The 13,780-nt window shown below is 37.4% G+C and overlaps 1 protein-coding gene across 2 annotated transcripts in view; it reads left to right on the top strand.

Annotated features, from left to right (window-relative positions):
* The window catches only part of usp11 (ubiquitin specific peptidase 11), a 32,869-nt gene that overhangs the window by 1,342 nt on the left and 17,747 nt on the right, over positions 1-13,780 (top strand). Inside the window, exons 1-5 of one of the 2 annotated variants that reach the window (XM_077514105.1) lie at positions 7,994-8,199; positions 10,182-10,288; positions 10,879-11,009; positions 11,184-11,301; positions 11,895-12,040. In XM_077514105.1, coding sequence (XP_077370231.1) covers positions 8,024-8,199; positions 10,182-10,288; positions 10,879-11,009; positions 11,184-11,301; positions 11,895-12,040 — 678 coding nt within the window. In that variant the 5' untranslated portion in view covers positions 7,994-8,023. Of the gene's footprint in view, positions 1-7,993; positions 8,200-10,181; positions 10,289-10,878; positions 11,010-11,183; positions 11,302-11,894; positions 12,041-13,780 lie in introns of those variants that run through there. The other variant, XM_077514106.1, reaches the window with a different exon arrangement.

Here is a 13,780-nt window from a genome sequence, read left to right as displayed (position 1 = left end):
GAAAGAAAAAAATATGTTAAGAAAAGCCTACTACAACAGCCAGACATTATTTGGGATTCATCGGTGGCACTTTAAATGGTGGATGGTATGTGCTGACCCCAGTCGAACGACTTAAAAATGCAAAATTGTGCAGCCACATTTTTAAGTTTTTATTTTTTTATTTTTTGTTTTTTTAAATCTTGAACATATTTATGTTTTTCTTAATTGAGCTATACTAGTATAGGTCATATTAATCGTGTAAAGATTTGAAGTTACTTGGTTGGATTTAAAAATCACAAAAAACAAAACAAAACTTGTCCTTTGAACAGGGGTGTGTCAACTTTGAGGAAACACTGGACATAATAGCATGTTTGGCAAAGGCAATACAGTTTATTATTGTTAAGCTTATATGAAAGTGGGTTGTGACATGGCCACAATCGTGAAATGCAGGTCCCAGGCTAGCAACGTTGAAGAACCACTACAACAAACATAAAAACTGCTTACCTTTGATTAAGGTATTGACATTTTTTTAAAATATTATTTTCTTTTATCAATTTGTAGCAACCTACTGTTATTTCTTTACTTTTACACATTTTAAAGGTACACTCAGTATTATACAGTGGCATCTAGTGGTGAAATAAAAAGTCATTCATTAAAAAAAAAAAAAATGTTTGTGTTAGTAGTAAGTAAAAAGATATGTTGTATCGCATAAACATACTTTTTTAAAATATAACGGTAAGTATATAAATCACTAATTATTTTACATGACCGCGCCTCGCCTGCTAGTGTCCGCCATGTTTCGCCGACATCTTTCTGCTACGGGTGCCGTCAACGACAAATTTCAGCGCTCCATTTCTTAACGCGTTTTTGGAACGCCTTTGCAGACGCACTTCCGGTTTGTATGGCGACCGCATGTACACGAAGAAGAAGAGTTTCCGGTCCCCGAAGAGAGCATTATCAAGCATCACAATTGCTTTGGGAATTTATTTTATTTCAGCACGACAAAACAAGAGTTTATATTGTAGCCGCATTTGCCAGATGGAGAGAAATGAGGAACAGACTAGGTTTGGGACGTGCCGCTGCCTTCGACTGCTTTCTACTTGACCGGTAAGTAAGAGTACATTTGTGTTTACGTTTTGAGAGCGAGAGAAAAAGTATACACCGTACTAATTAATACGATGTTCGTACCTTTGTTTTACGATCACTGTATCTGTTGATTAGCAACTCCGCACCACTCGAACGATTTCGTTATGTAGCTACTTGCTTTGAAAAAAAAAAAAAAAAAGATTCCCGCTGGCACGTTATATTTAGAGTAAATGCGCAAGTTATTGTGTAATGTAATGTACCTGTGATTTCATAGGTATATTTGCCCATAACTTCAATGGAGAATCTAAAGCATACTGTATTAGTGGAGGAGTTGAAAATTATTTTCGTTGTGGTTGGTGAAAATAGTGTTCTCGAAATTAATTTTCGGCAGGGAATAATTTTCTGGACTTAAATGCTGGCTGTACCGTAAGCACTGCTAGAGTCTGAACTCTCTCACTCAAGTGTGTACTGGTCCATTGTGTAATTGGGTGCACAAGAATTTACAGGCTGCTACGTTTTCCACGGAAACTCGACAAGCAAGCAGCCTTTGCATATTCTATGCAGTCAAGTTACTTTTATCTAGCTAATACAATGTTTTGGGCCCAAAAACTAAAGATCTTACCTCTATTTTGGGGGCTTTGTTGGAAAGTTGGTGACATATAGTAGTATCATCAATTATTTTATTTTATAATTTTGTTTTTGTTTGTGTCACACTAGATCAACAGCCAAACTTGAGGGGTTCCAGAACCATATTCTGATGTATACAAGCATTCATGCACCGTTTAAATACATCACCGACCTGCAAGAAAAAAAAATATCAAGGGGAGAGTCAGCAGCCAAATTGGAATGCCCCGAATGAGGACACTTGAATGGAGGACCCCAGAAGGCTTTGGTGTTGTACCACCAGTATCTCCACCTACCATATCTGAGCTGCAACAAACTGAAGTCAGCCGACGTCTTGGTATGTCATTTACATATGGACGGCATTGCACACTACATTAACTTTTTGTGTGAAGCAATACGGAATGGTCACATGTACAAGCACCACTTGTTTTACACAGGACCTGCTGACCAGGTGTCTGAAGCCATGGAGTGACTCCTCCCTCACTTTCCTCAACAAGCCTTTGAAGAATATGATATCATCGTTGGTGGGAACATGCCCTCACTCCATAACATGTTCTTGTGCAGTCAATGAGCATGTAAAACTTAATAAAACCAGCAAACATTGAAGTGACTTCATTTTTACTGCAGTCTGTTCACACAATCAATGGACAAGCCTTCCTTAATTTTGCCCCAATAACATCATAGAGTAGGCGAAAAGTAGTGTTACAGATCATACTATGTGTTCGGGAGAGTTTGAGGAATGTTGCAATGTTAATGGGGGACAATGTCAGCACACACACACACAAAAAAACATCATGGTATTGAGTTAATCAGATATTTTAGCTGTGTACAACACATACCTGCTCTGTAACACTACTTTTGGCCCAAACCTGTATGTCTATTTTCCATATTTTGAAATGCACAGCGTATTGGTAAATTTCTGGAACAACTGCAATTCATGTAGCTCATTATATTCTAACAGCATTTTTTTTTTTTTTTTTTTTAGTTAATATGTTCATTTCATGTAGACTTTTATTTTACTTTATTTTATTTATTCATTTTCATGTACTGTACCTTACATTCATTGGCCAATGAAGAATTCATTGTCATTGCAAGCATTTATAATAATTCTCCAGGCTTTTGATGTTTTACATTTCTGGTCATGTAAAATAGTGTTAGTTTAGGTGTCGAATGAACACTGCATGTTGACGCCAAAGGAAATAGTATTTTTTAGTTATTCAAAATGTACAAATTAACACACAACAACAATATACAAGTTATACAAACTACAACAACCAGTGTCAGACATGGAGTCTGCCAGGTAAAAAACCTTTGTATTGTCCTCGAGGATCTGGGAAAGTGTCACTTATTTGCCACAAGTCACCAAGGTGCTGCAGTCTGGGATCCAGGTACAGGAAATCATGGTGGTGCTGATGTGTCAGCAATGTGTCAAAAAGTATTTCTTGGTGTCAGTCTATCAGCTGGACTTGGATATCTTCATGTTCCTCCATGGTCATTTCCTGTACGAGTCTCTGCAAGAAAGTAACAATTGTATGTCAGATGAGGTACCAAACAATGAACTGAAAGTCACTGAGCCAATGAAGTACATTATTACATGAGCAAGACTATTTGTGAAAGCCATGTAAATTCCTGCACATCGAAGTACAAGGAAGCTGTTGTATCTTCAATCAAAACTAATTAAGTTGCTTTGTGATATTTATTAGGTAAAATTGTTCAACATGGTGACAAATCGATATCTGAGTAAAGGGTTTCAAATGTTTTTGTAAGCAGCACTTTTCTGAGTGGTTAGTAGCAACAAGACACGGGGGGAATTACGAGTCTGAGTTGCAGATGTGTAGTTCAGTTAACACCATTATTTTTGTACGATATACTAAACATATCAGCAAACGATGTAATCTAAATACCACATATTCCAAGCAAAGGTATGTTTTGAGCCATTCACATGCATGCTCGAATGGAATTATTTTTCCATGATGACATAATTGTACGTTACGAGACACCGCGTTCTCTTCCTCGTCGTCTCCCTCGCCCCCTCCTCGCCCTCTTTGAGATGGTCCACATGTCTATAAAACATAACATAACTGTGTGTTCTCTGTTGCATGGTTTAGTTGCACTAACAAATATGAACATAGATAGCCATTATCATTAGCTGACGTACAGTATTTCCTAACAATGCCGACAAAAATATTAATTCTGAAATTAAATGACTAAATCACAAATATTAGGGATCTGTACAGTATGTCTAACAAATGCAATTCACTTACGTCATCACTCGAGGGAATACCAGAAGTTGTTTGCGTTCTGTTCCGGTGAAATTGGTGGTAGGCTGTTGAAGTAGGGTCTCTCTGGGACGCCGTAGTTCGTGTGCTTAAAATCATTGCATTATCTTGTTTGACCGATAGATGGCGGTCGTGAGCTACACACTGGGGCTTTAAATGTTTTAAAGCCTTTTTTTTTTTTCTCTTTGAGGCTGTGAAACCCTTCACCACACACATCATACACTTTGCTCAGACAAGCGTTAACATTTTCTTAAGTTTCTCTGAATGTTCAAACCTTTGTTGGGGGGGGGGGGGGGGGGGTACTGGTGGTACACTACTTAAAAAAAGAATACAAGATAGCACTAAAAAAAATTACACAACAGTGAGGCCGCAAAAGGTGAATGATCTGATTTACAAAGTGTTACATTGTATAATGAACATTTTGAGTTCCACAAAAGTCTGCTTTAATGGTTGTTTCATAATTGTTTTGTTACTGGGGACGAGCCAGCTTCAAACACAATGTGTTGGTCTCCAGGTATCTTCAATTCATTAAGATTTGATTTATTAGTGTACTACTGCATCTTAACCATTTTGAATAGAATATTCTCTATTTATATAGTGTATACAAAACAAAATACAGCTGTCAAGGTATAAAATTTCTGTTTTGCACTGTAGAGGTTTAACATCTCATGGAAGAACCCCATATACAACTCTAGGAGGCTGAGTTGTATGTAATTGTATGGTGAATTATCGCAAGCATACATTGAGTACGAGCTAATGTGTTTCGGCAGATTGTCATCTTGCCCTGAATTCTCATCTCCTGTTTTTCAGTTTCTGTTTTTATTGAGAATTGATCAAATTCTAACAGCTATGCTAATAGATAGCAACTTCACTAGTGAACCGATACTGCTCCGATACTCGGTACCTGGGAATCGATACCGGTACTCAACGGTACCAATTTTCGGTACATTTGTGCTCTTGTTTTCGTTTTTTATTTTTTTTTATTTTTTATTTTTTTTCCCCCAATTTTATTTATTTGGATGTAATAAATGTTCGTTATGTAACAGTATTTTTTTCTAATCAATTTAACAATTACTTTTAAATATATAAACTTTGACAAATAACACAAATGTAAAACAAATGAGCCAGAGAGCAATAGTAAAAAAATAAATGTATAACCGTAAATATATAAATTAAAAATTGATGTTTTCGTTTTTTGTGCAGTTGTTTTCCCAGAACATAAAGGCTGCCACACACCGTGCAATGAGTTTGAAGTTCTAGCCCACTTTGCACTCAATATAGTAAAAAAAAATTAAAATTAAAAAAATAACAGTTGGACGGGGACATGATGTGAACAAAGAGAATAATTGTGTTCAAATTAATCATTTGACTGCACCCGACGTGGTCTGTAATCAATGGCAGAGCCAGAGGGGGGGCTGGGGTGGCACGTGCCCCTGCTGAAATGTGATTGGACCCAGTAGACGCCAAATGATTGACATATCACGGCACCGGCGCAGTGACGTCGCACGCCTGGCCGATGCAGCCTGCCAGCATTTTTTTTCCAAGCAGACGCCTACTAATTGTTATGCCCCTCCTGAACAGTAGCTGGCGCTACTTACGACAAAGCATTATAATCCACCTCACTAGGAGTCTGGAGAAGGAGAATCATCTGTTTTAAGGAGCAGTCTCCTGAGTACCGAGAATGCATGTTGGCGTTTGGCTATATCATGTTTGTTTGCCTGTGAGACGTGAGTGACTGTTTAAAATAACTTTTATGTTCAGATTATGGGTGTCAAAATTGTCGCATTATTATCTCGTTAACTTAAAGTGCCTTTAACGGCACTATTTTTTTTTTAACGCTCGATTAACGACCGCTCCTTATTTGGAAAGCCTCTACTCAGGGAATTCTAGTCACCACGCAGTAGAAACGTCCACGTCAAAACTACCCAATAGAAATGCACTGGAGCTAAAATACAGTGTTTAAGGGGCAGAATATAGGTGGAGGAGCCATTTGGACTGTGTCTCACCACTACCACCCGTGCCTTGCTTTGAAAGAACGCACTCGGTTAGCCGTTGCGTTCGCACCGAGCACCAAGAGGCGTCCATGGGCACTCTGAAACCCCTGTGAGAGTAAAGAGCCGAATGGACGCCGTCTTGACAGTTGGAGTGAGCACAAGCCTATTTATCTTTAAATGTGAGGCGTATTTTATTCAGCATCTCCACAAAATATCTCATCAGGGTGAAAGTGAAACTACCGATGTGTTCGCTGTAACAGTAGCGCGGCCTCAGCTGCGTCTCGCATCCGAGAACTTAACAAAATAAAAGCGTCCGATGTCATTAAAAGGGGTCACTATAACAATTTAGCAGTAATAAATTAAATGATACTGCCTAATGTGTGGGGATTGGCGTCAAGTTGTATTTTACAATTTTAAAATGTGCAGAAACTCGCAAGTTACTTATTGTTTAAAATTACAGAGCTATTAATATGAAAAGAACACATCGGTCGTTTCTGGTTCCTATGCAGTAAAAATTCGTCATTTTACAATGCACATCCTATTTCACTTCACAAAATAAAAGCCTAGAGCGAATGCATATATTTGTGGGGACTGTGTTGTATTTTACAGTTTTAAAAATGTGCATAATTTCACAAGTTACTTCATGTTAAAAATTAGGCAGCTTCTAATATGAAAAGAGAAATGCATTGAGCTTTCACTATTGTCTTACAAATGCAATTATACCATGTTGTAGTGAGAGAAAAATGACCAAAACAAATCAGTCACGCTTTGGTTTTACAGTACAGCACATATTTTATTTTTATTTTTTTTAAAACTTTTTTTTCTTGAATTGTTATGAAATTACTCTATCAATGAATTTTTTAATTTTTTTTAATTGAATTATTATGAAACTGCTCTATCAATGACAAAAAAAAAAAACATTGAAATTGGGGGGTACATTTTATTGTAAATGTAGGTATAAATTGAGATATAAAATGTGCAATTAATGTGTGATTAATAGTCAGTTAATTATTGAAGTAATGCGATTAATTATGATTACAAATTTTAATCCACTGACACCTCTAGTTCAGATAGATTGTTTTGGACGGACATCAATAAGCAACGTAGTTTTGTGCAAGGTAAAAATAAGTATGTTGTTGTTGTTATGCAATACAATAGCACCCTCCAATGTTTGAAAGTTCAAACCGACACTAATTGACGTTTGCATTTACAGGTAGAAGGGGAGGATTTATTAACATGATTATTAATTAATCACATTAATAAATTATGTGGTTGTAAATGAAGTAGTAGTTGGAGTAATACATTTATTTTTCATAGGGTGTGTGGAAAATGAAGTTTGGCACTTCGACAGGATCTTTAGTCATACTGTAATACAAATTTGCATTATGTTCATATTATAATGTTATGTTGATAAAAGTACTGTAATTGCATGAATACAGTATCTGCATGTGCGTGCAAGTTCATTCAAGTTAAACAGTGCTGAATTATTATTTTTTTTGTACATTTTATACATTCTTAATAAACGGCACATTATGTGCAAAAATCTCCCTGTGCTTAATATGTACTTAAATATATTTGAACATCGATAGAGACTCCGATTGAAATTAATTTTCATGAAAACAAATTTGGCATCATCTTTGGATGAAGTATCCTTGGCCCCCCCCTGGCCCCCCTATTTATAAAAGTCTGGCTCCGCCACTGCTGTAATGCTCGCTACATTTTGGCCACAAGCATCGCGATTGTAAATATAGTCAAGAGTAGTAGCCTACTGTACATCCAAATTACAATGTCTATATACCTTAACGATGGTGAAGGCGTTTACCTTCTTTCTGTAATGATTCTATTCGGTGGGGTCGCCGACACCTCCCTCCCAGCCGTGCGCTGATTCCGGGGAAGCGAACATTTCCAGCTTCCGCCGGGTGCGGAGGCTTTCCTCCTCCTTTATAAACCGTATGTATTTGTTTGGCTTTTCGAGCAGCACAAAAGTCTCGCTCGTTCCCAAACCCGGAAATGTTGGCGTCCCTCCACCGGCTGCGGCCCGGCCTGGACCCGGTTGTGTGAATGCTGCGTTGTGGACCGAGGAAGAAGCGGTGGCACCCGCGGGTTGGGCGGTTGGTCTCTCAGCTGAGCTCCCACCGGGGCTGCGGTACCCGCTCGCCGTCAGTCGCTTCCGCCGACCGACCACGCGGCTCCAGACCGGCTCAGGCTCCCGCGAGTGGGGGACGTCAGCATGCCGGGTGCGTAATTTGCATATAATGTTGCGTTCAAGTGCACCATGGAAAATAGTCAACTCACATACTCCCGCACAATCACAACTTAAAACGACGTGCTTCAGTATCGAAACATGGCACCGTTTTATTTTACGTGAATCGATGCTTGGAAGTACCGATCCCAATCGATACTTACCACAAAAGTCCCGTCTTCGGTACCCATCCCTAAGATTGACTAAAAGACTGACAAGAATTTTAGATTTTGCTAACGTACAGCAAGGTGACTAGTACGACTTGAGTAGACGCGCTGAATGAGATTGTTAAGGATTTAAATATGTCCTCTCTGTTGTCAGGTCCGAAAGGGAATAGCTCAAGTGCTAACAATTGCTATGGCATGCTATTGGAAGATAATAGTGATCTAAGCAGAGAAGGCGGGTTTTACATTTTGCCCTGTCTATTTAGGATGATTTAATGAGGATTGGTAAAATGCCTACTGCTGTTATGCTATAAATACAGCAAGATGGGAACCTGAGTAATGAAAGCGAAGAGCAATAATTTGATTCCATGTAGGCGTTCTCCTCATAAATCATCAATAAATATGTAAAACTATTGAATGGCTCAATTTCCTGATACAGTGGCAGGTAGGGTGTCTGTTTACTTGATACCTACTTGTATTGATAAGCCACAAATTATGGCGCTTAATAAAAAAAATTGTAATATGTTGGAGTCTTTGAATATGACTAGTGCCTAACTGATATCTGACAGTCACATCAAAACATTTTCTTTGCGATAATATGTTCTATGCCCCCCCACTATAGTAAAAAAACAAAACAAAACGGTATTCTGTCTACCAGTTATAAGCAGAGAAGTCCGCCCATTCCGCCCATTTTTATCCATCTTTAAGTGTATAGGTTTGGTCACGGGAGTACCATGTTTAGCTTCGTGGGGGTGCATACTAGGACATATTTTTGTAAGGAAAATGTTGGACCTGCGATTTGATGCTTACAAACAATGATGTATATGAATTACAGGTGTGAACATTGTGTTATAATACTTGATCCTTTAGTGTTTAACTTTACTAATAATACTTTATCCTTTAGCATTTAACTTTACTACAAAGAGAAAAATCAGCTTTTCTTTCTTTGGTGGGGGCAGGGGGTGAACGTCATTATCCATATGTGACCCAACCGCGCCGGCAAAATGGTCCGGTTGTCGGAAGGATATTAGGGTTAAAAGCAACCTGGATTTCCTGCTTCAAACGTCGAATCTGTTGAACCCTCATAACATTTTCATTTTCTTTGTGACCAAAGGCATTTGACATAACATCCATGATGTTATCAATAAACTTGTCACAGGCCACACCAAATTGCAAATGATCTTATAATTCACACAAAATTATGAATTTGGCTAATGTCTCAGAAGATGAATTGTAAGCTGAATGTGATCTTCAAAGTTGAGGCTGATTTCATCTCTTGAGAGGTCAAACTTCCAAAACGTTTTAAAGGGTTAAAATCTCAGACGGTGGTCTTGCCTGCTATTGGAATTGACTTCCCGTTGATATTTTAACAGTTTCTGAAAATTTCAGGTTCATATCTTTTTCCTAAGGTACTGGTTGCTATGGACATTTGAAAGATGCATGGATTAAAACTTTAAACTCCTTTTTCTCAACACTTGGGATTTCAACCTTCCTACATTAAAATTGCTGTAACGTCAATTTTTGAGGTATGTCCAGTCGTCCATGTATTATATATCATTTTAAAGGGAATAAAGTGCAGAATTTGAATATATCAATATCTCAATTTTGATTATTTGGCATCCTTTTGCCAAAGCCGGTCACATATGTTTTAATGTGTAATGAAATAAACGAACACACGATTTTTGCTGTTTTTTTTTTATTTTTTATTTTTTTTAAGCGCTAATATCATCTGATTAAATTGACTAGCTAATTAATTGATTGGGCTGTGAATGTGACGTCACGTTTGCTTTGTTTGTGTGTTTTGGTGTGTCAGGTTCATAGTGGCGCATCGCTGGTACCAACAGTGGAAGGAGTTTGTGGAAAGCGGAGACCAGAACTCGTTGTTTCCCGGTCAGATCGACAATGTTGAGCTTTTTGAGGGTCAGTGAAGTTGTGAACGCCCACTGTTGACTGTTTGTCTTCCAGACAGTTCGGCCAACAAGAAGAGGAAAAAAAACCTTTTATTTGAGATCCAGTGACCTGGTTCATCAGATATTATTATTATTATTATTATTATTATTATTATTATTATTATTATTTTTGCACTATTTTGACTTAATTCACTTACAATTAGTTATTTAGTTATTGTCGTACAATTCAATACTATTCCTTGATATTTTCTTATATCATTATCAATGGTCTAAATAGTTTTTCTCATACTCCCACAACTTTATTTGTATAAACTAAAATTTATGACTTCACTCCAATATTGTAGCCTCATTTTCATAATAATAACTATTATATAAAGTAACACAATTTTCCGAATGTTCCGAGTCTTGTAAAATAGTAACGTTATCAAATAATTTTTTTTTGCAACAATTATGATTCTCCATTAAAAAGTTGTATTATTCATTTATCTTCTCTCATGCTATGACAAATTTGTTCACATACTATTTATCTTTATGCTCATTATGCTGACTAATTAACTTTCCATCCCATCCAAGTGTATTAAACAGATTTCTTCGCCACAGATGGGGACTCGTACCACCTTAAAGAGCGTCTGGTGGAGAACGAGGACTTTGTGTTGTTGCCGGCTGGGGTGTGGCACAAGCTTCTGTCCTGGTACGGGATCACAGAACAGCAGCCGCCACTAGAACGCAAGGTGACTCCTATTCTCCTTCATTTCCATAGTTGTATTTTTTATTTATTGATTTTTAAAAATTCATGTAACCTGGGTTTGGGCACTTCAATTATTTTTTTTTAATTCCTTGGTCACAAATAATGTATTTTCAGATTTTAGTCATGATGCATGCGTTTTTATCCTTGTATGCTTTAGGTGGTGGACCTGCCCAGCACGCTCAAGGTGGAAGTTTACCCAGTGGAGATCTTCCTCTGTCTCCATAACAACATGGAGAACCTCACCACCTCGCAGTTTAGCCGCACCGACAGCATACGTGAGTAGCATTGTGGTCAAAGGGGGCACTGCTGCGTTCGAAGCAACAGTAGCTTACAATAATGGGAGTAGAGCTAGTGGAATGAATGGGTGGGTGAACTTGAGTTTTGGAGGGCCACATTTGGGTAGTAAAATGGACAGATGGGGCTCATCTCATTGGTAGATGAGGTTTAAAATCAAATTAAAATAAAACAATTACGTTATGGTTAGTTAATGTAATCGCTAACCTTGCAAAAATTGCAAAGAAACACATAATTCATTTGTATTTTTAATTGTTCATTATTATTTTTAATTGTTCATTATTATCCGTAACTAATTAGTTAGTTATCTTAATAAAACAAAACGTTTAAATATGAATTGAGTTTTTGTTTTTTTCCATCACCATTATCATTTGCCCTATTTAAAAATGAATTACACACCTTGAGCACAAAACTTTGCCCTTCTGCACTTTATTTGCTGGTGTGATTTAATGTCCGACATTGTGCGCGATGACTGTTGGACCACTTCGAAAAGTGTGTGTGGGGGTGTGTGTGTGCGTGTGTGTGTGTGTGTGTGTGTGTGTGTGTGTGTTTGTGTGTATGCGCACATGTGCAGACTCGATCCAGTCGGCCATGTGTCAGACCTTCAAGCTACCGCCGACGTGCGAGTGTCGCCTGTGGATGAAAATTTCCGACAACAACTGTGAGCGTCTCCGGAACCTCAACATGAGCGTGTTGGACGCCTGCCTGAGCTCAGGGATGGTGAGTAGTATGCACACGCACGTGCGCAGACACACTGACATGTGGAGCCAATTGTCTTTTATTCTGTTAATACAGCTTTAATAATAACTAGTAGTGCTACAATATTGAGAATACCTCAAATGACTCATGTTCCATTCTCTTTCATGATTATGGCTTTGTTCGTGTCAAAAGTCATTTTCTCGTAATACTCCGATTTGTTCTCTCTGTCTACAAAAAACCCCAAAACAAAACATATTTCGACTTTATTCCCCTGGCATCACAACCTTTTCTCATAACATAACTTAATTCACGTAAAATGAATTTCTTGTAATATTAGATTTATTGTTGGACTATTTTCAGCGACGTAAAGTGACTTTATCATAAATTATTCTTTTGATGTACTTATTAAAAATGTGATTATCATAAAATAACACATAAACTCCTTTATTTCTAATGACTTTCCATCATTAATTCATTGTGTTCCGCTTATCCAGTCTATTCTGACTTTATTCAAATAAATACCGGTAACTTTGTTCACATAAAAGGAATTTATCTTAATTTACGATTTTGCCCTCATGAAATGAATTTACCACTATATCTTAATTCTGTATTATAACTTAATAAAATATTCAAATCAAATCAAACTTTATTTATATAGCACCTTTCATGCACCTTTCATACAGAACCATGCGACTCAGTGTTGTGTAAATAAACCATTCATAGTACAATAAAAATAAACCTCCCCATGAGCCCACTCACACTCGCGCGCACACACACAACCTAACTATGTTAAGGAAAAAAAGAAAAAAAAATTGGACACAGAGAAACCATGTGAGGAAAAGCACTCAAGGGGAGCTCATCCACACTAAAAGGCCAGCTACCCCTTCCAGTGTGGAGGCCCCCCCATGAGGAAACACTGGAGCACAAAGCCAATAGACAACAGAATAAAAAGACAATAAAAGACTAAAAGCAAAGATAAAAGACAAGATGACAAAAACAGTTAAAAAGCTAAATGACAGTAAGATTAATAAATTAAGAGTAAAATAGATAATTCAAAAGACAACTGGAAAAAGGTTTGTCTTGAGTCACTTAAAATATTAGCAGTCTCTGCAGACCTGATGTCCTCTGGCAGGCTATTCCATAGTTGAGGACCAAAATTCAGTTTATTCATTAAAATGACTTTTTCCTGAGACATTTCAACTTCGTTTTGTAAATGTTTTTCTTTCTTTACAGTTTTTCACGATTGTTAACACACAGAAATCTAAACTTTGGCACAATTTGCACAACCTTAGCTTCATGTACCTACCAATCGCTCGACCCAAATTGTCACTACTTCACACTCCCTTATAGGGATGTCACGATATCAGAAATTTAGTAGTCGATGCCGATACCACTGAAATTCCATGATTCTCGATGCCATTTCGATACCACGGTAAAAAAAGAAAAGCAATAAATTATGTATATATGTACTTCAACATACACTCCTTTATTAGAAGTCAAAAACAAACAATGATACTGTGTGCTTAAACAGAACAATTGGCATCTAGCTTTAAAGCATTAAATTAAAATCCTGTGCATTAATGTATTAAACAATGGAGTGAACAATAAAATAAAAATACTGTGCATGTACTAGCTAAGTACAGTAATAGCACAAATAATGTATAAAGCTTAAAACAATCTACTCTGCCATAGTATTCAGAAGCCATTTGAAATTAGAGAGAGTCCTTATATGACATAAGGGGTCCAAGTGTCTACAAAAAA

This window comes from Festucalex cinctus, chromosome 2 (assembly GCF_051991245.1).
Source record: "Festucalex cinctus isolate MCC-2025b chromosome 2, RoL_Fcin_1.0, whole genome shotgun sequence".
NCBI lineage: Eukaryota > Metazoa > Chordata > Actinopteri > Syngnathiformes > Syngnathidae > Festucalex > Festucalex cinctus.
This window is presented reverse-complemented; position numbering and strand designations above follow the sequence as displayed.